Raw genomic sequence first — 25,512 nt, 5'->3', positions numbered from 1 at the left:
ACACAGAGCTCATTTAAAGGAGCCACAGAGTTCCTTAGTTTGTAATGAAGTTGAGATTATACAGGAGGGCTTCTTACCTTTAAAATATATTTTTAGATTTAAGTTATATTTTAGAGATTAGTTAACATTAAACACCAATTTTTATGTGTTATTTCAAGAATGGTGACTTAGCCCAGCTGATGTGGCTCAGCGGTAGAATGTCGTCGACCTATGAATCAGGAGGTCAGGGTTCAATTTGGGGTCAGGGCACGTGTCTGGGTTGTCGGCTGGATCCCCACTAGGGGGCATACTGAAGGCAGCTGATTAGTGAGTCTCTCTTATCATTGATATTTCTATCTCTTCTTTCCCTTCCTTTCAGAAATCAATAAAAAATTATATTTTTAAAATGGTGACTTAAAATCAGTCACTAAATATTTAAAGTTTTTAAAATGTATATTAGCAGTAATAATCTCTAATATATATACATACACAAATATATATATATATATATATATATATATATATATATATATATACACGCCTAATATGCAAATTGTCCCCTCAGGAGTTTGATGGGGAGTTTGCTCGCTATGACATGCGCTGACCACCAGGGGAAGCACGGAACGAAGGGAGGCCATGGCGGGCAGCTGGAAGGCCCCAATCGGCCCTGATCGCTGGCCAGGCCTAGGGACCCTACCCATGCACTAATTTTGTGTACCAGGCCTCTATGGTCTATCTATACTAATCTATACTAATATTAAAGGTAATATGCTAATTAGACCGGACGTCTTCTGGAGAAAACCATGGTGGCGGGGGCCCAGGCAGAGGCAGTTAGGGGTGATCAGGCCGGCAGAGGAGAGCAGTTAGGGGCAATCAAGCTGGCAGGGGAGGGCAGTTGGGGGCGATCAGGCAGGCAGGGGAGGGCAGTTGGGGGCAGTCAGGCTGGCAGGGGAGCAGTTAGGGGGTGATCAGGCTGGCAGGCAGAGGCAGTTAGGGGCGATCAGGCAGGCAGGCGAGCGGTTAGGAACCAGTGGTCCCAGATTGCAAGAGGGATGTCCGACTGCCCGTTTGGGATCAGGCCTAAACCGGCAGTCGGACATTCCCCCGAGGGATTCTGGATTGGAGAGGGTGCAGGCCGGGTTGAGGGACACTTTCCTTCCTGTCCCCCATGCACAAATTCTGTGCACCGGGCCTCTAGTGAATATATAAAGGCCTAAGCAACCATTAATGACCGGTCGACTGGTTGCTATGACACACACTGACCACCAGGGGGCAGACGCTCAACGCAGGAGCTACCCCCTGGTGGTCAGTGCACTCCCACAGCCAACCTCCCATGGTCCCTCCCCCTGGCCAGCTGATCAGGACGGGGTGAGATGCCCTCAATCACCCCAATTGCTGGCCAGGCCGAGGAACCCCACCCATGCATGAATTCATGCACCGGGCCTCTAGTATAATGCATACTATTCTAGTGTATTCACATCCTGCAACATCTCCTCAGAGGGAGCAAACTCAGCTGTCTTATGGTGGGGTCTCTGGCAGCTTGGGGTTTTCGCTCAGGGGCAGTGGGCAGGGTCCCTGCAGCCTGGCGTGGGGTGCATGCATTTGAGGGGTTAATACAGACAGATTCCAAATTGTACCGTTTCCTCAGCTCGCTGCTTTTTGGAAGAAACATATTGAGCAAGTATTTACTGACTCTTATTTCCCCCATTCCTTTTTAGGCTTCTCTACAGCTTAGCCTTTAATGCCAGGTTTCTGAGGCACCTTTGGGTTCTCATATCCTCAATGACAACGCAGATGATCACAGGGTATGTATCCCACAGATTTAGAAATTGAGCTTAAGGAAGTAGCAAATAATAAAAAAATACTGTATAGTATTTTAAGTACTGCTTATATCTAGCTTATTTCATATTAGAAGATAACTTCTAAATGCTCTCAATTTCATAAAAAGAAGTAACCAGTGCCAATTTTACAGCAGTTCATCTGTATTATTAGGAGTATGGCTTTATCTGAGGGTAAATTTCTCTTAAAACTCTTAGTCATTTTTGGAAAACAGAGACTTGACATTTCTTTGTTCCATATGACTTGCCTGTGCTTTTGAGATTGAAAATACAGATTTGAAGCAAATTTTTTGAACATTTTTATTGATTTCAGAGAGGAAGGGAAAGGGAGATAGAAACGTCAATGATGAGAGAGAATCGTTGATTGGCTGCCTCCTGCCGCCCCTCACTAGGGATTGAGCACGTGACCCCGGATATGTGCCCTGACCGGGAATTGAACTGTGACCCCCTGGTTCATAATTCAATGCTTAACCAATGAGCCACACTGGCCGAGCTGAAGAAAATTTAGTACCATTACAAATATTAAAAGATATCAAATATTGTAGAAGTTGGTTTTTAAAACTTTATGTTGAAATAATTTAATTTTTCTTATCTGAATCATTATGTCACTTGAAGGCAAGAATCTTTACATATTGAAACTGAATGAGTAACAGGTAGAGAAATAAATGTTCATGCAAACTGTCTTAGGCTATTCCCATAAGGAACGTCCCGCCCCCTCTGTCAGAGATCTAAGTTGGTCCCTCCACACTGTCATGCAGAAAGGTGGCATGTGTGACTCAGTTTACTGGGGACAGAACTCAGGATGCACCTGCTCGTGAGGCTCATGCCCTGGAGATACAGCCTCGTCCAGGGCCCAGCTGGGAGCCAGCCCACAAGAATGAGAGGAAGGCCCAGGTATAGGGCCAGACTGTAAAGAAGAGTGTTTCTTTTTGTTTTATTTTCTTGTGTTGTTTGGCTTCTTTGGAGGTGAGGGTAAGAAGTTGAAAGAAGGAATGTTTGGGGGGTGAGGGTGGAGTGTCCAGCATTTGAGTGTGCCTTCATTGGCAGTGTGGTTAGGTGTGATGTATTAGATGGGCTAGGCGTCTCGGGTTGAGGATCCTGACCTCGAGCTTTTCAATGTGGTTTGCAGAGAAAGGAGGGTCCTGTTTTAGTGCCTTCGTGTCAGGGACAGTCAGCCTTGAGTGAGAGGAGCCATGTGTCCAAGTCGTCTGTACAGAGTGGGCCACATCTCTCCTCGTGTGGCTTTGTGGAAATAGATACTCATGGTGCCCACAGCATCGATTGCTCAGGATTGATCGGACCTGCTGTAGGGGACCATGGGACCTCATTCAACCATGAGAGAAAGGGAACAGATTGGAGGGGGTGAAGTATGTGTAATGCATTACAGCCCTTGACAGGTGAGGAGACTCCAAACCTCTCTCAGGACACCCTCACCTTAGACTGCTCTGTGTGGTCAGTGACTGCTCGTAAAAGCAGAAGCAGTAACAGAGCTAAGTGATGAACTTGGACAATAGAAACCGGGCCCAGGGCTGAGAAGGGCAGACTTTCTTCCTGCAGTTGAGTGGCTGGTTGGTTCCTGGGTTTTAGTCTGTTGTTTATTAGCCTACATTGTTAGAAGGACTTCACCTTTCCTTGAGGTAGATTCGTTGCTCCCATGAATGTGAAGTTCCCTGATTGTGTTCGTCTGGTGTCGTGTCTTCTCTCCTCCCCACTCAGGTCGATGGTGCCACTGCTTCAGGTGATATCAAGGGGCTCTCCCATGTCCTTTGAAGATTCCAGCCGCATCATCCCGCTCTTCTACCTGTTCAGCTCCTTGTTTAGTCACTCTCTGATCTCCATACATGATAATGAATTCTTCGGGGACCCCATAGAAGGTGAGACCTGAAGAATCCAATTGTTGCTGGCCCCTTGGCCTCACCTCTCCAAGCCCATGGAGGACAGGGAAGCCTTCATTCTTCTAAGTCTGTCCATGTATGAGAACTTTCCTAAAATTGTGATGGGAGTTGGCTTGTTTTCCAGCCGCAGGTCAGAGACAATCATCCCTGATGCCTTTCACTCTGGAAGAGCTGGTGGTGCTGTCCCGCTGCCTCCGCGATGCCTGCCTCGGGATCATCAAGCTAGCTTACCCGGAGACCAAGCCCGAGGTCCGGGAGGAGTACGTCACCGCGTTTCAGAGCATCGGGGTGACCACGAGTGCCGAGATGCAGCAGTGCATCCAGATGGAGCAGAAGCGGTGGATCCAGCTGTTCAAGGTCAGATGCAACACAGGGGCGCTCTCCTTCCCGCGTCAGTAGGCGGGATTCGCAGTACCAAACTTTAAATTAAGTCATTTTGTTTGCCTTTTGTTGTTGTTGGTTTTTTTGGGGGGGTTGTTGTTTTGCTATTTTACATGTTGTATATTCTTTTTTTTTACTTATTTTTTTATTTATTTAATTTTTTTTTTTTTGCTAATCCTCACCCAAGGATATTTTTTCCATTGATTTTTAAAGAGAGTGGAAGGAAAAGGGAGGGACAGAGAGAGAAACGCTGATATGAGAGAGACACATTGATTGGTTGCCTCCCGCACACATCTCGACCCCGGCCAGAGATCGCGCCTGCAGCTGAGTACGTGCTCTTGACTGGAATTGAACCCACAACTCTTCAGTCTGTAGGCCGACATGCAAAACCGGTTAGGTCTCTCTTTTTTTTTAAAATTTAATTTGTTGGGGTGACATTGGTTAATAAGATTATATAGGTTTCAAGTGTACATTTCTTTTTTTAAAAAATATATTTTATTGATTTTTTACAGAGAGGAAGGGAAAGGGATAGAGAGTTAGAAATATCGATCGATGAGAGAGAAACATCCATCAGCTGCCTCCTGCACACTCCCCACTGGGGATGCGTCCGCAACCAAGGTATATGCCCTTGACCGGAATCGAACCTGGGACCCTTGAGTCCGCAGGCCGACGCTCTGTCCGCTGAGCCAAACCGGTTAGGGCTCAAGTGTACATTTCTTATTGCTTGTTTGGTTTTTTTTCATCCTCACTTGAAGATATTTTTTCCATTGATTTTTTTTTTAATTTATCTATTTACTTTTTATTAAATTTATTGGGTTGACATTGGTCAACATGAACATAGGTTTCTGGTGGGGGTTCTTTTATTTAAAATATATTTTTATTGATTTCAGAGAGGGAGAGGGAGAGAGAGATAGAAAAAACATCCATGATGAGAGAATCATTGATCGCCTGCCTCTTGCCTCTTTTTTTTTTTTTTTTTTTTTTTTGCCAGTAGATGGTTCTATCCACTGAGCCAAACCAGTTAGGGCTGTTTTATTAAATTTTTTGTAAAGTCTTTTTGTCCTCTGTTTCATTCAGTTCTGCTCTAATTTTTATTATTTCCTTTCTCCTGCTGACTTTGGGTTGCTTTTATTCTCCTTTTTCTAGTTCTTTAAGATGTGATGTTAGGTTATTTACTTGGGATTTCTCTTGTTTCTTGACATAGGCCTGTAATGACCCTCTTATTACTTCTTTCACTGCATCCCAGAAGCTCTGATATGTCATATTGTCATTCTCACTTATATATCTTTTGATCTCATCTTTTATTTATTCTTTAACCCAGTCATTCTTAGTAGTATGTTGTTAATCTCCGCGTATGTGTGGGTTTCTTTACTTCCTTTTGGCAGTTGATTCCTAGTTTTAAGGCATTGTGGTCAGAGAATATGCATGGCATCATTTCAACCTTCCTGAATTTGTTGATGCTAGTTTTGTGACCCAACATATGGTCTATCCTTAAGAATGTTCCATGTGCACTGGTGAAGGATATATAATTTGATGTTCTGGAATGAAAGGTTCTGTAAATGACAATTATGTTCATTTGGTCTAGTGTTTCATTTAAGGCCGATATTTCTTTATTGACTTTCTGTTTGGTTGATCTGTCTAGTGCTGCCAATGGAGTATTAAGGTCTCCAACTATGATTGTGTTTTGATCTGTTTCTCCCTTTAGCTTTGTGAGTAGTTGTTTTATATACGTTGGTGCTCCCTGGTTGGCTGCATATATATTAAGAAGTGTTATGTTTTCTTGATGCAGTGTTCCCTTTATCGTTATAAAGTTCCATCTTTGTCTCTTATCTTTGTTATCTTGAAATCCATTTTGTCAGATACAAGTGTGGCTACATGTGCTTTTCTGTGGATGTTATTTGCTTGGAGAATCATTTTCCACCCTTTTACTTTGCAAATACCTTTTTCTTAGCAGCTTAGATGTGTTTCTTGTAGGCAGCATATGGTTGGGTTATGTTTTTTTTATCTACTCTGCTGCTCGGTGCCTCTTTTTTTGCCAGTATTGGTTCTAAGCAGAGAAGTGAATACTCTATTTATGGCCCTAAAAGAGTTCTCAAAGAAAAGGTGAGGGGAGAGGGGCAGCAAGTCTAGAAATAGAGATGCCAATTAGGAGGCTCTTCCCATAGTCTGAAGAAGAAAAGAGAATGACTAGGGTGGTGCAGTGAAGGGGTGATAAGTGGACAGATACAGAGTCTACTGAGACGAAAAGGCCAAGAAGACTTGCTGAGAGGCTTGAAGTAGAGAGGAGCTAGAAAGGGGGGAATCTAAGATAACCCCTAGGTTTGGGTCTTGAGCAACTGGGGGTATAGTGGTAGCATATACTGATGAGGAGACAGGAGGGAACACATTTGGTGTGGAAGGACAAAAGGTCTTCTTTTGTATGTGTCCAACTTGAGATGTCTATGATGCACCCACTTGGAAAAGCCTGGTTACCGTTGGATGGCTGTGTCTGGAAGTCCAGGGGTGAAGGTTGAGGTCTGGGCTGGAGATAGGAATTTAGGAGTCCTGCGCATGTTGTGATGTTTAAAGCCATGGGAAGGGATGACTTCCCTTTGGGGGAGGATGTAGATGACAAAAACGTAGAGTCTGGGATGGAGGCCAAGGACGTGACAACATTTATCAGTGGGGTGTGGCGAAGAGGAGGCAGCCTTTCACAGGAGACTGAGTGTGAGCTGCCAGGGAGGTAAGAAGAAAAATATGGAGTGTGGTTTGGGGGATAGTAGGCATAGAAGCCAAGAGAAGAGAGAGATTTAGAAAGATACTGGGATTGATTATGTCTGGCAGCCCTGAGCCAGACCCTTCCCCAGTAGACAGCTCTGCGCCTCAATGTCTGCTTTGCTCTGCACTGGTCTGCATCGCTGTGCTTTGCTCTCCAATCTGTGCCAGTCTGCTCTGCTCCAGTGAGACATCTTCGGTGTTTTAGCTCAGTCTTCAGTCTTTGATGGAAAAGAGAAGTGCACTCCCTCTGTGCCTCTTAATTGGTGAATTCAGACCACTTACATATAGGGTAATTGATGTTTGAGGCTAGCTCTGTGCCTCCATTGGTTCTTTTCCTTTGTGTTTCTGTCTGTTGTTTTTGTTTGGTGGCATTTCATACTTTTTTCCTCTTTTTTTTAAAGCTTTATGTCCTGATTTGGGGATTTTTGTGTGTGGTTATCATTAGGTTTATAAAAAATAAAGTTGCATACGTACCATAGTTGTTTTTCTTTTGAGTGCATCTGATCTTCATTCTCCTTTGCCAGTTCAGACTTTTACCCCCCCTTTTTATGTTTTTGTTGTCACAAATAATCCCTGTTTATGCTGTAAGTTTTTTGGTGATCTTACTCATAGTGTTGTGACCTTATATTCTCTGTTTCAGGTAAAATAACTCCCTTGAGTATTTCCTGAAATGGAAGTTTTCTGGTAATAAACTTCTCAGCTTCTGTATATTTGGGAACATCTTTATTTCTCCTCCATATTTAAAGGGTAAATTTACTGTATATATTATTCATGACTGGTAATCTCTGTCTTTCAGACGTTTGAATATTTGGTTCCACTCTCTTCTGGCTTGTAGAGTTTCTGCTGAGAAGGATGAAATTCTGATGGGTTTTCCTTTGTAGATCACTCCCTTCTTTTCCTGACTGCTCTGAGAATTTTTTCTTTGTCATTAATTTTTGACAGTTTTAATACCAAGTGCCTTGGAGAGGTCCTCTTTGGATTGAGGTAACTATGTTTTCTGTTTGCTTCTTGGATTTGAGGACCTAGTTCTTCCAATAGGTTTGGGGAGTTCTCATCTGCTATTTGAGTAGACTCTCCATTGCCTACTCCCTCTCCTCCTCTGCAATGCCTATAATTCTAATACTACTTTTTCTGATGGAGTCAAATAGTTCTTGTAGCGCTCTTTCATTTTTCTTTATGCTTAGGTCTCTCTCTTTTTCCCTCTGCGTCATTTCTTGATCCCTATCTTCAGTATCACTAATTCTTTCCTCCGTCTGGTTGGCTCTGTTTTCTATGTCCAGTAGTTCACTATTAATCTTAATTGCGTGCTTCATTTCCAGGATTTCTGATTGGTTCTTTTTTAAAGTTTCAATCTCTTTCATAAAGTACCTGTTTTGTTCATTGATTTGTTTTCTGAGTGTGCTGAATTGCTTGTCTGTATTTTCTCGTGTTGTTGAGGATTTTCAGAACTGCGATCTTGAAATCTGTCATTTATATCACATATTTCCATGTGTTCCAGCTTGCTTTCTGGGGATTTTTCATTTTCTTTCTGCTCATCCTCATTACTGTGGTTATTCATGGTATTTGCTGTTCTCCTTTCCCTAGGCATGAATACCTGTCTATATTAATGGCCTTCTATATAGCAGCTTTCTCTGAATAGGGTCTTTCTGCTATGTTCCAGTAGATGGTGAATTGCAAGATTTTTTTACCTCTGTGATCTCCCATTCTTGACTTCCACAGCTTCCTTAAGAGAGCATAGCCAACACTGCTTGGGGATAGCATTTGTTTTGCCCTCACCATAATGGTGACCCCTGATCTCCATGGGGTACTGCCTCAAGCACACCTCCTAGGGATCAGTCCCAAAGGAAAATAGTGGTTCTACTGCAACAGATCTTGGTTTACAAATAATATGCTCCTGGACCCGACTCCAAGGGCAACAGGAGGCAAGTTTTGGGAGTCCAAGTGGCGGCAGGGCTCTGTGGTTCCATTTCTTTGTCTGAAACACCACTGCCAGCCTGACAGTGGAGAACTGCACAGCAGAACCCCCTGCTCTGTCAGACTTCTGCTGACTCAGATACTGTTTGCTCCCTCCCCGCTTTGCCCTGTGGAGCTACGCACACACCACCCCCCACCCCCCACCCCCACCTCCTCCTGCTTCCTGCAGCTCTCTGTTTCTCCTGGCCAAAGGAAGTGCCTGCTGCCACAGGCTTTCTCCTCTTTTCCGGCCAAGCTTCGAGCTCCTGGTTGCAGGGCTACGTCTGCAGGCCATCTGCGTTTCCTCCCTTCTCATCTCCCCATTTATTCCTGGTTGCCCACCTTTAGATGTTTCAGTGCGTGGGTCTCAGGTGTGCATCTGTGTTGAGCAGGGATTTCTCTGTTGAATTATAGTTGGTTAAGCTGATGAAATTTCAAGGGGAAAGGACAAGGTGTGCTGTCACAGCGCCATTCCTCTGATGTCACTCCTCCATTGCCTTTTAGCACAAGAAGAGAGGGAGAGAGAAATATTGATGTGAGAGAGACACATTGATTGGTTGCTTTGGCATGTGTCCTGACTGGGGCCAGGGATTGAACCTGCAACCCAGGTATGTGCCTTTGACTAGGAATTGAACCCTCAACCCTTCACTGCACGGGCCGACACTAACCACTGAGAGCACCAGCCAGGGCTCAAGTGTACATTTCTGTAATACATGATCAGCATATTGCATTGTGTGCTCACCACCCAAAGTCAAATCATCTTCCATCACCGTATATTTGACTCTTTCTGCCCTTTTCTACCCCCGGCCCTTGACATTTGCCTTCTTTAAAACCTCGTTTTTACATTGTTAAATGCATCTGTTAAAAATTGCACTAAGTACTTTTGATGACAAGGTAAAATAAAAATAAAATTTGTAATGTTTTCATGTTTATTTTTCACTAAAAGATCTCTTACAGATTTTTATTTTCTTAATCTTTTAAGAAATAACATTAGTGGAATAAGGTCGTCAATTTATTTTTTTTAATATATTTTATTGATTTTTTACAGAGAGGAAGGGAGAGAGAGAGTTAGAAACATCGATGAGAGAGAAACATCGATCAGCTGCCTCCTGCACGCCCCCCACTGGGGCTGTGCTCGCAACCAAGGTACATGCCCTTGACCGGAATCTAACCCGGGACCTTTTAGTCCGCAGGCCGGCGCTCTATCCACCGAGTCAAACCAGGTAGGGCAAGGTCGTCAATTTAATGGAAGTTGAATATAAAGGCCGAAACCAGTTTGGCTCAGTGGATAGAGCATCGGATTGCGGACTGAAAGGTCCCAGGTTCGATTCTGGTCAAGGGCATGTACCTGGGTTGCGGGCACATCCACAGTAGGAGATGTGCAGGAGGCAGCTGATCGATGTTTCTCTCTCATTTATGTTTCTAACTCTCTATCTCTCCCTTTCTCTCTGTAAAAAATCAATAAAATATATTTTAAAAAATAAATAAATAAATAAAATTATTTTAAACCATCTCCGTCTTTAACCACGCAGAAAGAGCAGTTAGGAGATTCCCTGGCTGGAATGTTGGCAGGAAACTGCCACCACTGAGAGAGACTGTAACTATTGGGGTAGAAAAAAAGAAAAGCAAAAGGGTGCTTGACTTCCCATGAAATTTCTGCAGCAAACACATCTAGTCAGCTAAAATTGCTCATTAAAGGAGTGAGAGCAGAAGAAATGCATTTTCCAAATTGAATGCTAGATTTACAGTCCGTTTAATACTGGCGACCTCTCGCGCACTAATGCTCAATTCGAGTCATCAGCTGTCCCTTTAGGTCTTTTATCACTGCTTTTGTCAAGCTATCTATTTAATTGAAAGAAGTTAATTGAATGAAAATGATCAACTAAGCTTGTATTAATATTGCTAATGGAATTTTCTTCTTGGCCATGTTTGGAGAAAGATGTCAAGCTAGACTTTAGGAAAGGCCCATTAATGCTTGCACTTAACCTGATGGGCTAATTAAGGACTGCTTATTCATCCTACGAGTGCATGACAGTCTCTATCCAGCCTACTGGGCCTGATTTTACAACACATTTCACTTATGAGCATGGGCATTAGTATCAGAGAGAGTAACTGATAATGTTTTGATTGTACTGAATACAGTCCTAATGCATCATTGAATTTATAATTTGTGCAGATGGATGTAATAAATGTTTGCATAATTTATTTTATTACCTATTTCTATATTCCCAAATAAACTTTGAAGGTCACCTGTTGAGCCCTTAATATATCCTTTCTTGAAGATTGACAATTTTACAACTTTTCTAAGTTAAAAATAAGCCATGTACCTGTTTAAAACCCATAATTCTTATGTAAACATTTCCTGGATATGAGTATTATGGTAGGTAGCATATGTGTTTTCCTTTAAGTATTTAATTAAGCTCTGGAATCTCTGTTAATAAAGCTTTCCATTTTGTAGATATAAGGTATTGTGTACAGTATCAGATAATCTCATTATTTTATAGCACCTATTGAGAATTCAATAATTTTCATATGACAGGCTTATCTTTTGAACCTAGGAATCGCTGACTTTAATAATACTGTGTATTTTCCCCTTAGCCCTACTTATTTTGTTTAAGCATTAAATGGAAATTTCATAGTGAATTTTTTTATGCCTCAAAATTACTTATTACCACTTTATTATAGATTGAGGTTTTTTGAAAACTAGGGTGAAAGTTCACTATTTTGGGTAAAGGATTATTTTAGGTTTGAAATTGAGTTGTTACAAAGACCTTCTGAGTTTAGAACAGAATAGTTTGCAGTTTTTTTTTAACATGATTTCTGTTCTTTGGGGGGAAAATGTTAATTGAGCCAAGGCCTAAAAATAAAATCAAGGTATAGTCCTTGAGTAGAAAGGGTTCAGCTGCTATTAGGTTTTCTTCTTTTTTTTTTTTTTTTAATTCTTTATAAGTTAAGTTATTACAAATGTGTCCTCATCCCCCCCATTAACCCCCATCCTCCCCCCCCCACCCCCTGCCACTCATGCTCTCATCCCCCTGTTGTCCATGTCCATTGGTTTGGCTTATATGCCTGCATACAAGTCCTTTGGTTGATCTCTTCCCCTTACCCCCTCCCTCCCCTACTTTCCCTCAGGATTGATAGTCTGATCGCTGTTTCTCTGTCTTTGAATCTGTCCCTGTTCATCAGTCTATGCAGTTCTCTGTATTCCACAAATGAGTGAGATCATGAGGTATTTATCTTTCTCTGACTGGCTTATTTCACTTAGCATAATGCTCTCCAGTTCCATCCATGCTGTTGCAAAAGGCAAGAGTTCCTTCTTTTTACCACAGCATAGTATTCCATTGTGTAGACGTACCACAGTTTTCTAATCCACTCATCTGCTGATGGGCACTTAGGCTGTTTCCAAATCTTAGCTATGGTGAATTGTGCTGCTATGAACATAGGGGTGCATATATCCTTTCTGATTGGTGTTTCTGGTTTCTTCGGATATATTCCTAGAAGTGGGATCACTGGGTCAAATGGGAGTTCCATTTTTAGTTTTTTGAGGAAACACCATACTGTCTTCCACAGTGGCTGCACCAGTCTGCATTCTCACCAGCAGTGCATGAGTGTTCCCTTTTCTCCGCATCTTCTCCAGCACTTGTCATTTGTTGATTTGTTGATGATAGCCATTCTGACAGGTGTGAGATGATACCGCATTGTCATTTTGATTTGCATCTCTCGTATAATTAGTGACTTTGAGCATGTTTTATATGTCTTTCGGCCTTCTATATGTACTCTTTTGAAAAGTGTCTATCTAAGTCCGTTGCCCATTTTTTTATTGGATTGTTTATCTTCCTATTGTTAGTTTCATGAGATCCCTGTAAATGTTGGAAATTAAACCCTTATCGGTGGTATCATTGGCAAATATGTTCTCCCATGTAGTGGGTCTTCTTGTTGTTTTGTTGATGGTTCCCTTTGCTGTGCAAAAGCTTTTTATTTTGATGTAGTCCCATTTGTTTATTTTCTCTTTCGTTTCCATTGCCCTAGGAGCATTATCAGAGAAGAAATTCCTTTGGCATAGTTTGCGATTTCGCTGCCTGTGGATTCCTCTAGTATTTTTATGGTTTCCCGTCCTACGTTTAAGTCTTTTATCTATTTTGAGTTTCTTTTTGTGTATGGTGTGAGTGGGTAGTCTAGTTTCATCTTTTTGCATGTATCTGTCCAATTTTCCCAACACCAGTTATTGAAGAGACTGTCTTGACTCCATTGTGTGCTCTTGCCTCCTTTGTCAAATATTAATTGGGCTATTAGGTTTTCTTTACCTTCAGGATGTTCCCATGGTGTTAAGATAGAAAAGATGCTCCATAAGGTGAAATAACAAGAATCCCCCTCAGTGGACACTGTGTTCTGGACAGTATTCTGAGAGCTTTTTGAGTATTAACCCTTTGCGGTCCAATTTTATTTTTGGAATTAAAACAGTCTGGTCCAAATTAATTGACGGGATTGAATGTTGATCCGGTTTGCGGTGTCGACCTCAGCCTCGACGTTGGACCTGCTCCTAGCACCTGGTCTGTCGAGTCAGCCTCGACGTTGGACCGAAAAGGGTTAAAGGACTTAATGTGTTGACTCTAAGGAAGATAACGCAGTTTTTCCGTGTTACAGTTGGTCGCACAGGTAGTGGGTGGGGAGAACCAGAATAAATGGTTGGCATTTGTTATATATTGCAGCGCCACATTGGAGTTGAAGAATTCAAGGTAGAATCAACCAAGAAGGCAACAGCATTGCCTTTCGTTAATGGACAGAATTGCAGTGATGAGACCTGACTCCCTTGACCGCCAGCTGTTCTCCTTTTCAGGCCCACGCGGGCCTCTGGCGCTGACTTCTGGAGCGGCTGTTGGCTGGTCACAGAATAGTGCTTTAAGTGGAGAGAGTCATCTTTCTTCATCACTGTGGGAACTGGGGTCAATCTCTAAGGCCTGCGTTGACACTGCTAAAACAGTTTATGCATTTATCAAATTCATAAACCCCTCCTGGCATGTCATCGATAGCTCTGATTGCTTTAGCCCATGTGCACTCTCAGACGACATGCACGTGGGTAGCTCCCCCACAGGAGGAGAAGTGAGGGGGCAGGAGGGACTCGTGCCCTGCCTGCCACACCTGGCTGGACAGAGAGGGCACAGTACGAGGGATTTTCACTGTCCTGGTGTTGACTTGTGTTTTTCCATTTCAAAAAGACTTTTAAAAGTTAAGTCCAAATAACAGCAGACAGACCCTAGCTGTGACCCTAACACAACCGGCAGCTGTATGTTAACCGAGGGGCGCAGAGCAGTGGCCTGTGTCCTGGTGGAGCTATGCCACATCCTCCTGTCTTTTTTTTTTTTTTTTTTTAAATATATTTTATTGATTTTTTACAGAGAGGAAGGGAGAGAGATAGAGAGTTAGAAACATCGATGAGAGAGAAACATCGATCAGCTGCCTCCTGCACATCCCCCACTGGGGATGTGCCCGCAACCCATGTACATGCCCTTGACCGGAATCGAACCTGGGACCTTTCAGTCCGCAGGCCGACGCTCTATCCACTGAGCCAAACCGGTTTCGGCCATCCTCCTGTCTTTTAAGAGACTATTTGCTTTGTTTTTTACTAGGAAGGAGAATGGGAATATGCTGGGAACACTGTTGTCTTTATAAAAACACTCATTTTAGCAAGTGGTGACCGAGGGCTGGACAAGCTCTGGGAGCCTCTGGCAGCAGGAGTCCACGTCAGATGCTCTATGACTACAGGTGAGGGTGTCTTGACTGTCACAGTCCAAATAACTCAGGAACGGTGACTGCGCCCGTGCTGGGGTCGTAACTAAGGCCAGACTGAGTCCCTGACCTTCAGTGTCATTCTTTATACAGTGAACAAGACAGGCATCCAGCTAATCCCAGTGAGATAGGACAGAGCCCGGAAACGGTGCCTGGAGCTCACAGGTGGGGGCAACGCAGGTCTTTCCTGCAGCTCAGTTGACTCCAAGAAGACCCGGCGTTTGGTCTCCACAGTCCTGTTCGCCCAGCAGGGCTTTTCTGGTGGTTCTTATGTTTCATTTTTAGGTGTTCTTCGCTATGAAATCAACTTCTTACAAATTTCCTACTTGACATATTTTACCATGTTACATATTTGCCACACCTAAGTCCCTGCAAGTTATGTGCTGTATCCTTTACTTTGTATTGAATTTTTTGTAAGATTTGCCTAAGTTGTTTTGATTTTACTTACAGAGAACTCTGATTCAGTTTAAAATTGTTACTCCAGCTTTTCTTACCTTTCACCATCTTTAATCAATTTATGTAATTTTTCATGGTTACCTCCATAAATTTGCTTTTTTAGTATCAAATATTTGTGATAGTGAAAATGAATGCAGAGAAAAGGAATGTGCATAGAGGTGTTTTGACATCATAAAAAGGACCCAGTTAATAAGCGCCCTGTCGGTCACCGTCCGGAAGACAAAACAGGCTGGGCGCTTAACGTGTTAACTTTCATGGTTTCTTAAAATTTGTATTTTTTTGTGAAACTTAGACGAAACATAGTTTTAACGAAGAAGTTAGTGTTCCCTGTTGCATTTAAGATAAGAGCTTCGACATTTCTGCAAAAGTATTTTGGACTGGGTGGTCCAGAGCTAGTACTGCCAGACTTAGTACACAGATATGTTTCACCTAGTTAAATTTGACTTCAGATAACAAATGCGCTTTTAAATATAGACATGTCCTGTGTAATATTTTAGGCAGTCTTCTACTTTGAATAAAGCAATATTTGGGACATACTTATACTAAAAACGTAATTGGTGCCTGTCAGAAATTCAGACTCACTAGGCGTGCGGTGCCTCCCTCAGGCCGCGCAGGGTCCTCCTCACATCAGGCTCCCTGTCACCTTCCACTTGTGGAGATGCTTTTCCACAGTGACTTCCGTCTTGGCATCCCGTCCTTGATATACACTCTTAGGCTAAATCACTTTTAAAAAATATATATATTTTATTGATTTTTTTTCACAGAGAGGAAGGGAGAGGAATAGAGAGTTAGAAACATCGATGAGAGAGAAACATCAATCAGCTGCCTCCTGCACACCTCCTACTGGGGATGTGCCCGCAACCAAGGTACATGCCCTTGACCGGAATCGAACCTGGGACCTTTCAGTGCGCAGGCTGACCCTCTATCCACTGAGCCTAACTGGTTAGGGCCTAAATCGCTTTTGTATCTTCTTTCTTATTCCCTCTGCTTCCTTTTTTTTTTTTGGAAAGAGGACAAATAATCTAGGATATTTAAGTAATATTTGATTAGTTCTTTTTTCACATTTACAGTGTGAAACATGAAAAAAAATAAATACCCTAAATTGAAACTTTGTGATGCTTAATTTCACAATAATGTAAAGGAAGAATGTAAAGCATGACATTAATTGCCCACAGGTAGTTTAATGATATTAGTGACCTATATACAATAAATGTTCTCGTAAACATGGTTTTGGTGGAGACGAATGCCAGGAGGTGGTGGGGGACACTGTTTCCTGGAGTTAGGAGGCCTGGCGCTGCCCCGGTGTGCCTGTGAGCACGGCCCTATCCCCAGTGGTGCTGCTTCCTCTGCTGTACAGTGGGGACGATAAATTCATGAGGGTGCCAAGACTCCAGGGATGATACGTGGATGCCAGAAGGAATAATGGAGTAAATGCACCGAAATGTTTTTCAGAAAGCATGTCTTTAAGATGCTAATAGTTGTGGCATATTACGGCTAAATTTCAGCACAACATCTGTTAAATTTGAATTTATAATGTACCAATGTAATTGGCTGTGAAATTGGGGAGGTAAGACACTGTGCTTCATCCAGGAAGCCTGTGTTTGCCTGCATCGCAGGAGCGCATGGCTCCCTGTGGCCTGATCTGGGCCCCAGATCAAGGGAGCAGAGCAGAGTTTCCACGAATTAGGTGCGTGGGCAACGACCATATTTCGTTCTGTCCAGCAGTTAACCAGGTGGAACCCAAATCTAGGGTGTCTTCATCTTCTGAGCCACCCGCGAAGGCAGTGGTCCCCAAACCTGCTCTGTGTGACCTACTCCCTGAGCATCCCCAGCACAGCCGGCCAAAGTGAAGGAATCTGGCGGCTCATTTCTGCTGGTTCAGAAAGATGGTCACCAGGGTATTAAGGGAGGCTTTCAAACGCCACCAGGTGTCACAGCTCAGTGGGTTACGCTGTGCTCTAGTTCCTGAGAGGCTTTTACTGGTGCTGTGGGTCTGCATGGCCAAATGGTCAGGGATGGCTTCTTCTCTGTCTGTGGGCATGTCATCCAGGTGTCCCAACCACAGACCCCGTCTCAGCACTTTCATGGCACAGAGCTTCTGGGATGGCGTCATGAAAGAAGTGTCTGTGCTCCCGATGCTGACGAGTGGGTGTTAAAGGGACATCTCTTAGCTATTGAGATGATTCGATCTTGCTTGTCTGGTGGATGTATTTGGAAACTTATCACATTATCCTAATTTATCATTTCTATCCAAATTATATTTTATCCTAATTCCTTATGCAAATTACCTTTTACTTAAAAGGCAGGCTCACTTTTTCAGAAAACACCATTATAGTCTTAACTTTAACTACAGAATAGTTGTGTGATCAAATCTTGGGGGTAAAAGTTTAGAAATTTGGATTTACAATTTTATGCTGCTTTATCTTTGTTTATCACAAAATACATTTTTACTTAATATAGAACTTCAGGTCTTTTAAATAGACAGTGGCATTAGATCTTATTAGTTATATGTTATAAAACTTACAATTTATTATTGATCCCAAGTCAGTCATAGAGGTTTCCAGTAGCTGGTTGGGCTGTGTTCGTAGGAAGCTAGTGCACCGCGGACCCAGCACTACAGGACGACACTGCGGTGAGGGAGGGCGTGGCTGGGCGGGGCAGTCGGGGAAGAAGCTTTGTGAAGAAAGTTAGACCACTTGCCCTGGCCAGTTTGGCTCAGTGGATTGAGTGCCAGTCCTCGGACTGAAGGGTCCTGGGTTTGATTCTGGGCAAGGGCACGTCCCTCGGTTGCAGGCTAAATCCCCAGCACTGGTAGGGGTACAGGGGGGAGGCAACCCATTGATGTCTCTCTCATAACAGTGTCTCTCTGTCTCTGCTTCCCTTCCACTCTCTCTAAAAATCAATGGAAAAATAACCTTGAGTGAGGATTAACAAAAAGATAAATAAAAATTTTAAAGTATTTTTTAAAAAGAAAGACCTAAGACGTGTGGAGCTGCTGTGGGAAGGAGACCTAACTCCAGAGGCTGAGACAGAGAAAAACTTTCCTACTGCCTCCCTCGTTCTTTAAAATCAGCATTTGCGCATGCCCATGTTAGCTTTTCTCTCTCTCTGTTGGCAGATAACGGGCTGCTTTGTACCTAAAGCTCACTCTTGTGGTCAAGAAATGAGACCTTCCTGTGACCTGATCCGGTGGCCTCGGCCAGGTCATGATCGCCAAGCCACATGCTCTTGGAGTCCTTTGACTTCTGATTGGTGGCCGTGCCGGGCTTGTGTGACGTGCTCCTCTCTTCCTCTGCAGGTCATCACCAATCTGGTGAAGATGTTGAAGTCCAGAGACACGAGGAGAAACTTCTGTCCCCCAAACCACTGGCTGTCAGAGCAGGAAGACATCCGAGCAGATAAGGTGTTACTGGCGGCCTTTCAGCATTTGTCCTTTATAACCATTTAATTTATTATATAGGTAACTGAATAGTAACCGTGAATGTTTTCATTGTAACTCTTAGGTCATTGATGGAATACAGAGCATTTTCATTGACTAAAATATGCATTCTGATTTTATTCATTTTAATTTGCTCTCTTAAGCACAAATTGTATTGAACCCTGATGATTCTCTGTTGGGGTGGAAGAAGATTTTGCTTTTACTGGTGTCATCGGTATAGATTTAAGACTTAGAGGAAATGGAGCTTGTCCTTGGTTTCATAAAGGAACAGACAAATTTGAATATTAGTGACATTTAGAGCTAAAGTAGATTCAATACTATAGTTTAAAAAATTAAGTAACATTAATAAAGGACATGAGATGTCATTTTTGTCAGAAAAAGGCATGACTAGGTTCATTTCAGAATCTTGGGGATGGAGGATACAGGAGATACAAGGGGCACTACTGAAACGCTAAAGAAAATGGCTTTTTGGAACAGTTTCACAAGCATTACTCTGTCCCCACTTAATTAAGTTAACCACGTGGCTTCTGGCTCTGTCCACTGGCCAGGTTGAAACCATGACAGGTCCTGTGCTAGTGAGCACGGCCAGGGCCCAGGGTGGGGCCTCTGAACAGCATCTCCCCCTAAAAAGAAAGTTGTCAGCCCGGGGGTCAGTCCTAGGTCTGGGAAGCCCCGGACAAGATGGTGCTTTGTCGCTGGAGGATCGAGCAGTGCAGAAGGTAGTGTGGGAGAGCCAGGGGCAGCTGAGGATCTCCCTCGGGGTGGGGGGGGGGGGGGGGGGATAGCACACATCACTCAGAACAGGTGCAGTGGGCCAGGGGCCAGATAACAGATGTGCTTAGCCTGCGAGCTCCTGAGCCTAAAGAGAAAAAGAGCTGCACCGGCCACTTTGGTAAATGCGAAGGACTGACCCCATTGTTTTTGTTATTGCTAATCCTCACCAGAGGATATCTTTCTCATTGATTTTTAGAGACAGTGGGAGGGAAAGGGGGAGGGAGGGAGGAGCAGTCGTATGGATGATGCTGAGTGTGTCACGGTGTTATATATCAGCAGAGATGTCCCTGGGATGTGTTAGAGAAAACAGTCACACCCCCTGGCAATGGGCAAGGAGACACCTGATTGGTGGTGTTGCTCTTATATCAGTCAGGGGCAAAGCAGATGTACAGTCCTTAGTTCATCCTAGCTTGATGCCTGTGTCGGTGGCCAGAGCTGTTTCATGCCTGAGGCACATAAAAAACAAAACAAAAAACAGTCACACAGTAAGTGTGTGAGGGCATGAGCAGGTCGTCTGAAAAGGACATGAGGTCAGAGAGGGACCTAGCCTACTCCAGTAAACATAAAATGGCCACCAGCTCACCTGGGACAGGTGGGGGGGGGGGGTGCAGCACTAAGCAGGGTTGCTGATCCCCTAGGTCACCCAGCTGTACGTGCCAGCTGCCAGACACGTGTGGAGGTTCCGGCGGATGGGGAGGATCGGCCCCCTGCAGTCCACCCTGGATGGTGAGCGCTCTCTAACCTCGGGCCAAGGGGAGTTATTCACAGACCATGGAACTCATCTTTTCCATGTCCTGTTCTGTGATTTTTGTTAATCATGTACCACACACCACCTCGAGCTCCTTCGTAGCCCAGTCCCAGCCCCTCTCCCCCAGCAGCCTCGAGTTCCTGGTAGTCCCATAGCTCTGTCCTTTCTGGAATGTCTGTAAGTTGAACCATACAGTGCGTATCCTTGGGGGCCTGGACAGGAGGGTATGTGTACCTAACACAGGTTTGCACTGTGTTGCAGTGGGTTTGGAGTCACCTCCACTGTCTGTATCTGAGGAAAGACAGCTCGCCATCCTGACGGAACTGCCCTTCGTGGTTCCATTTGAAGAGCGGGTAAAGGTAGGCTGACTTTCTCCAGAGAGGGTGTGCAGTATTTCATATCATTTTAGTGTGAAAAAGGAACACAAATGAAAGAGTCTCTGAAGTGGCCTAGTGCCTACCTAATAGTACAATTTATATTTTTTGCATCAGATTGTAATAGTTAACAGCGATTTATAAATGTGTAATCCAACCAGATGTGTCCGTACAAACTTGAAATATTTTTTCTTTAGTTGTAACTACTTAAAAAGCCTGTTAGGCTATCATCTATATATATGAAAGCCTAAGCGACCGTCCAACCGTCTGACCAGTAGCTATGATACACAATGACCACCAGGGGGCAGATGCTCAGCGCAGGGGCTGCCAAGCTGGGGTGACTTGGCAGCTGCGGTTCTCGGGTGACGGGCCCGGAACCAGAGAGGAGGGAGCCCGATTTCAGGGTGCATCACCAGAGAACTGCCCTCTCGCAATCTGGACCCCGCGGGGGATGCTGGAGAGCCAGTTTTGGCCTGATCCCCGCAGGCCAGGCTGAGGGACCCCACCAGGGCACGAATCTGTGCACCAGACCTCTAGTTTCTTAATAAAGGGAGCCGTACAGTATTCTTTGTCTAGTAAATGTTGCATTATTTTTTAAAACACCATTTTTTTTTAAAGCTACACCTCTGCACATGGTGTTATAGAGATGTGCACTTTATATCTGGTGACTGTTGGCTAATGCACAGAACTTGTTCACACTGACCTGCTTTTGGAGGCTTTGCTGGCGGTTCTCTGAGGTGAACAGAATGTGCTCCTTCTGTAGCTAGTGCTGCTTCCTGGAGACATGCACGCCTGCCGCTCATGCATGGCTCCTGAGCTCCCTCTGCTGGAGCTTTGCCTAAAGAACTGCTTACATTTTATCATTATGGAGCTCTTACTAATGTTCATATACAGCTGTACGGAGCTGGTCTTCCTTCTTTCCTCCACCACCTGGATGTTTATGAAGGGTTTACAAAAGAAAATACTGAATATATACTATAGGGTTGGATTTTTAAAATTTGTTGTAAAATGGGGTAAAGGAGCAATGTTACACATGAATAAATATTACCATTTGTAGATAAGGCATAAAATCAATATTTGATACTTTAGAATTGGTTTTAGATTTATGGGAATACAAAAGTTAAGATTTATTTAGCAGTTTTCTTTTGTTTGCTTATGTTTATAACAAAAATTCTGTTTGTCAAATAACCTTATAATTTTCCCTGTGTGTTAGATATTTCAAAGGTTGATTTATGCAGACAAGCAAGAAGTTCAAGGAGATGGCCCATTTCTGGATGGAATTAATGTCACAATAAGAAGGAATTATATTTATGAGGATGCTTATGACAAACTTTCCCCAGAAAATGGTATGTATGCTTCTCTTTGTGTCATGTATGCATGTGGCAGGGGGGCCGGGAGATCATTTTAGAAAAAGATAAACATTTAAAAACGAGTGTCCATCACCTTGTCCTGCAATGACTTTTTAAAACTGAAATGTAGCCGAAACCGGTTTGGCTCAGTGGATGGAGCGTCGGCCTGCGGACTGAAGGGTCCCAGGTTCGATTCCGGTCAAGGGCATGTACCTGGGTTGCGGGCACATCCCCAGTGGGAGATGTGCAGGAGGCAGCTGATAGATGTTTCTCTCTCATCGATGTTTCTGACTCTCTATCTCTCTCCCTTCCTCTCTGTAAAAAATCAATAAAATATATTTAAAAAAAAAAAAAAAAAAAAAAAAAATAAAACTGAAATGTAGGGGTTCAAATTTGGGAGGTGCATATCATCAAATAAGATTGCTTGCCGAAACCGGTTTGGCTCAGTGGATAGAGCGTCGGCCTGCGGACTGAAAGGTCCCAGGTTCGATTCCGGTCAAGGGCATGTACCTGGGTTGCGGGCATATCCCCAGTAGGAGATGTGCAGGAGGCAGCTGATCGATGTTTCTCTCTCATCGATGTTTCTAACTCTCTATCTCTCTCCCTTCCTCTCTGTAAAAAATCAATAAAATATATTTAAAAAAAAAAAAAAAGATTGCTAGGATTGACAAATAATGATTGCCACACAAGCCTTTCAGATATTGAGTTGACCCCCGCTCCCCCCAGTGGGATGGGCAGTATTTTGTATACAATTACCTGTTTATGTAAATGCTATCAATTGTCAGCCCAATTAAATGCACTAGAATAAAAGCCGTTGCAATCCAGACTTCTAAAAAAGCAGTGTGCTTTGAGGGCAGTACTAAGAGATAAGAGAGTTACATGCACCAATGATTTGGGCAGCATGTAGAGGTCAGTGACACATTTTGTCTTGGTTTAGTGATTGACACCCAGTGTTAAAACTTTTGATATTAATTTATATATGAATCATTTTAGCTTCAGAATGTGGAGTCCATGATATTGTGTTAAATCAATGCGGGAGATTGAAAAGGAACACTGGTAGGACCCGGTCACAGGTCCGGTGGGAAATGACAGCACCTTTTCTTAAGAGGAGCAATTTAATTCTCTGCCAGGAAAGCAAAACCTCTCATTTGGGTGGTTTTCTGTTTGCTTGTTTTTTGTTTTTGCTTTTCCGTAAAGAGTTAGCTGGGGTTGTCCTGTGGGAACAGTGAGGAGGGTCACATCGCAGGCCACGAGCTCTGGCCCAGGCGCTGCGTGCAGGGGCACTGGGTGTCGTTCCCTTCTCATTCGGTCTGCGCCGCAGACCTCGGGCCGGACGCCATGGGCTGAGATGGGTCACTCTTGCCTGGGCTCTTATGTTCTGTGTTAGGTATGAATGAGGGGGTTCAGGTATTCTGACTCCTTGTCTCACATACTTTGCGGGGGAAAGTTCTTCCTCCTTTGGGACCCACAGGCTGTCATGAGTCCGTTGTGGTTGTCGCATTGTATTCGCAGTCGAAGCCGTAGAGTTCTGGGGGGGGAACCCTTGGTTCAGTGCACAGCTGGTGGCGGTGGATGTGGTTGGATTTGTGATTGAGCCTGGGGAGAAGATACAGGAAATGATGAGTCAGCTATGTTGTCCTAGAGTTCAGGGCAGAGCTGAGTGTGGAGGATGGTGGCGAGCTTTATGAAGAGGCGGGACTTGACCTAGGACTCAGGGACAGGAGACAGGTCTACAGGGGAGGGTACAGCAAGGCTCGGACAGCCAGGCCACCACGCCTGCACATGGTAGGCTTGGGCTTTCTGCAGGTGCAGCCCGTGTGAGCGCTTCACCCCAAGTCAGTGTGTGTGCTTACTGTGAGTTTGGCTTTAAAACTACTTCATGTAGGTGATTTTTTTAAGACATTAATATTGCCCAATTATAGCAAACCCCAATTGCCTACTGTGTCCTTAAACTTAGAAATTATTCAGAGTTGATGATACTCCACCTCATAAGTGCAAGCTGATAATTGCATTCAGTTTAATGGATTGGGAAAAATCTTCTCATAATACGTGTAATATGCATTATAATGCTTTAAATCTTTACAGATGTTCTCTAATTCTTATTAGTACAAAATTTTAAACCATGTGTTAAAATTATTTAGTATTTTACTAGGCAAATTAGTAAAATTAAACATTATCTTAGAATGTTTAATTCACTTAGTGAATCAGTTTGAAGTGCTCTGTTGACTGATCATTTACATATAATCAGTTAATATGATTACCTCATATATCATCTAGTTATTAAAGTAGATCCATCCTTTATGGATAGCGGTTATCTCATTCCATCTCAGGACAGTTCTCTGCAGTGTGGGTACCAGCCCCCGTCACCTGCAGGTTGGCCGGGTGGAGCTCAGAGAAGTGGAGTGGCTTCCCTCCGCAGTTGGGCGCTGAGCAAATAGTGACACAGGCCTTGGCAGGGGACCTCATCGCAGCACTTCCCACGGTGACGGTGTGGGCTGGGCCTTGCCCATGGGAGAGTGTGGGGACTGTTCGGAGGGTCGGGATGGCAACGCAGTGGCTCCTGACGTCCTCATTGTCATGGTGACGGTGGCTGGGGCAGGCTGACCTGTGCCGTGTCTTCTCCCAAGAGCCTCGCTCACCCCTGCTTTCCAGTGTTAGTTCTTTACTGGGCAGGATTTATTACATTGTTTTCCTGAAGAAGAAAGGACACTAAGCTAAAATCAAAGTAACCGCGCACTGAGGCTTTCCTCACTAAAGCCTTCCTGTGTGCGTAGATATTCTAAATCTGTCCTTAGGAACACGTAGTGGCACGGCCCCTAGAAGACGCTGCCTTCTGAGCACATGCTGGGCTGTGGTCTTGCTGTTTACAGGGGTGGCTGACGGGAGCTGCAGACAGCTCAGCCTGTGAGGGCAACGTGTGTGGATGGTGCTGCGTCTCAGAGACAGCAACCTCCTTAGAACAGCGTCTTGTAGCGTGAATCTTAGTCCCGCGGCGTAAGGTGGACAGTGGTTGAACATTTCCCACCTACAAAATTTTTATGCTTACAATTTTTACAAAAAATCTGCTAACTGCTGACAATGATAATGATCTTGAGAAATATTATCTATGACACATCCTCATAATACCCAGGTAAAGGATGCAATAGTTCATCCCTGTTTAAAGTATATTTTTGTTTTTTAAATCTATTTGTATTGATTTCAGAGAGGAAGGGAGAGGGAGGGAAGGAGGTAGGGGGAGAGAGAGAGAGAGAGAGAGAAACATCACTGAATCACTGATCTGCTGCCTCCTGCACGCCCCCTCCTGGGGATCGAGCCTGCAACCCTGGCACATGCCCTGACTGGGAATCGAACTCTGACCTCCTGGAACATTGGTTGACGCTCAGCCACTGAGCACACTGGCCGGGCTGGCCACCCTTGGCCTGGGCGTTATGAGGATGTGTAAGGTGAGAAGGCCAGCTGCAGCTTTGTGCGGCAGCCGTGGTTGTCTGCTTGGGTGCTTTCGGCATTTCACTAGAACTTGAGATTGGACATATTTTGTAATATCAATCAAAATACTAGAAACAAATAACTATTTGTGTAAGTGGAGTGAAATTTTAAAAGTGAAAGACTGTGTTTGAGTAGAGAAGAGCCTCTGCTTGCAGGGAGCAGGCGCAGCTCCAAGGTGCAGCGCGGCCCGTGTGCTCACTCGGTGTCGACAGGCGGACCGCTGGCCTGTGGTGGTCTCACCGCAGAATAGGGGTCTGACCCCAGAAGGTGGTTAGAGGAGCTGAAGGGACGGATCT

General features: G+C 44.0%; 1 protein-coding gene and 1 pseudogene across 14 annotated transcripts in view; both read left to right on the top strand.

Moving 5' to 3' along the window:
* Positions 1–25,512, top strand: part of UBE3C (ubiquitin protein ligase E3C) — a 112,803-nt gene that overhangs the window by 54,072 nt on the left and 33,219 nt on the right. For 12 of the 14 annotated variants that reach the window (XM_036356256.1, XM_036356250.1, XM_036356253.1 and 9 more), the window contains 7 exons: positions 1,698–1,784; positions 3,534–3,691; positions 3,837–4,069; positions 18,345–18,449; positions 19,898–19,985; positions 20,269–20,366; positions 21,595–21,727. In XM_036356256.1, coding sequence (XP_036212149.1) covers positions 1,698–1,784; positions 3,534–3,691; positions 3,837–4,069; positions 18,345–18,449; positions 19,898–19,985; positions 20,269–20,366; positions 21,595–21,727 — 902 coding nt within the window. The remainder of the gene's footprint in view (positions 1–1,697; positions 1,785–3,533; positions 3,692–3,836; positions 4,070–18,344; positions 18,450–19,897; positions 19,986–20,268; positions 20,367–21,594; positions 21,728–25,512) is intronic. The other 2 variants (XM_036356246.1, XM_036356251.1) reach the window with 2 other exon arrangements.
* Positions 19,574–19,718, top strand: LOC118679476 (annotated as a pseudogene).

Source organism: Myotis myotis, unplaced genomic scaffold, assembly GCF_014108235.1.
Source record: "Myotis myotis isolate mMyoMyo1 unplaced genomic scaffold, mMyoMyo1.p scaffold_m19_p_25, whole genome shotgun sequence".
Taxonomy (NCBI): domain Eukaryota; kingdom Metazoa; phylum Chordata; class Mammalia; order Chiroptera; family Vespertilionidae; genus Myotis; species Myotis myotis.
Note: the sequence above shows the minus strand (reverse complement) of the source record. Positions and strands in the feature narration are given on the sequence as shown.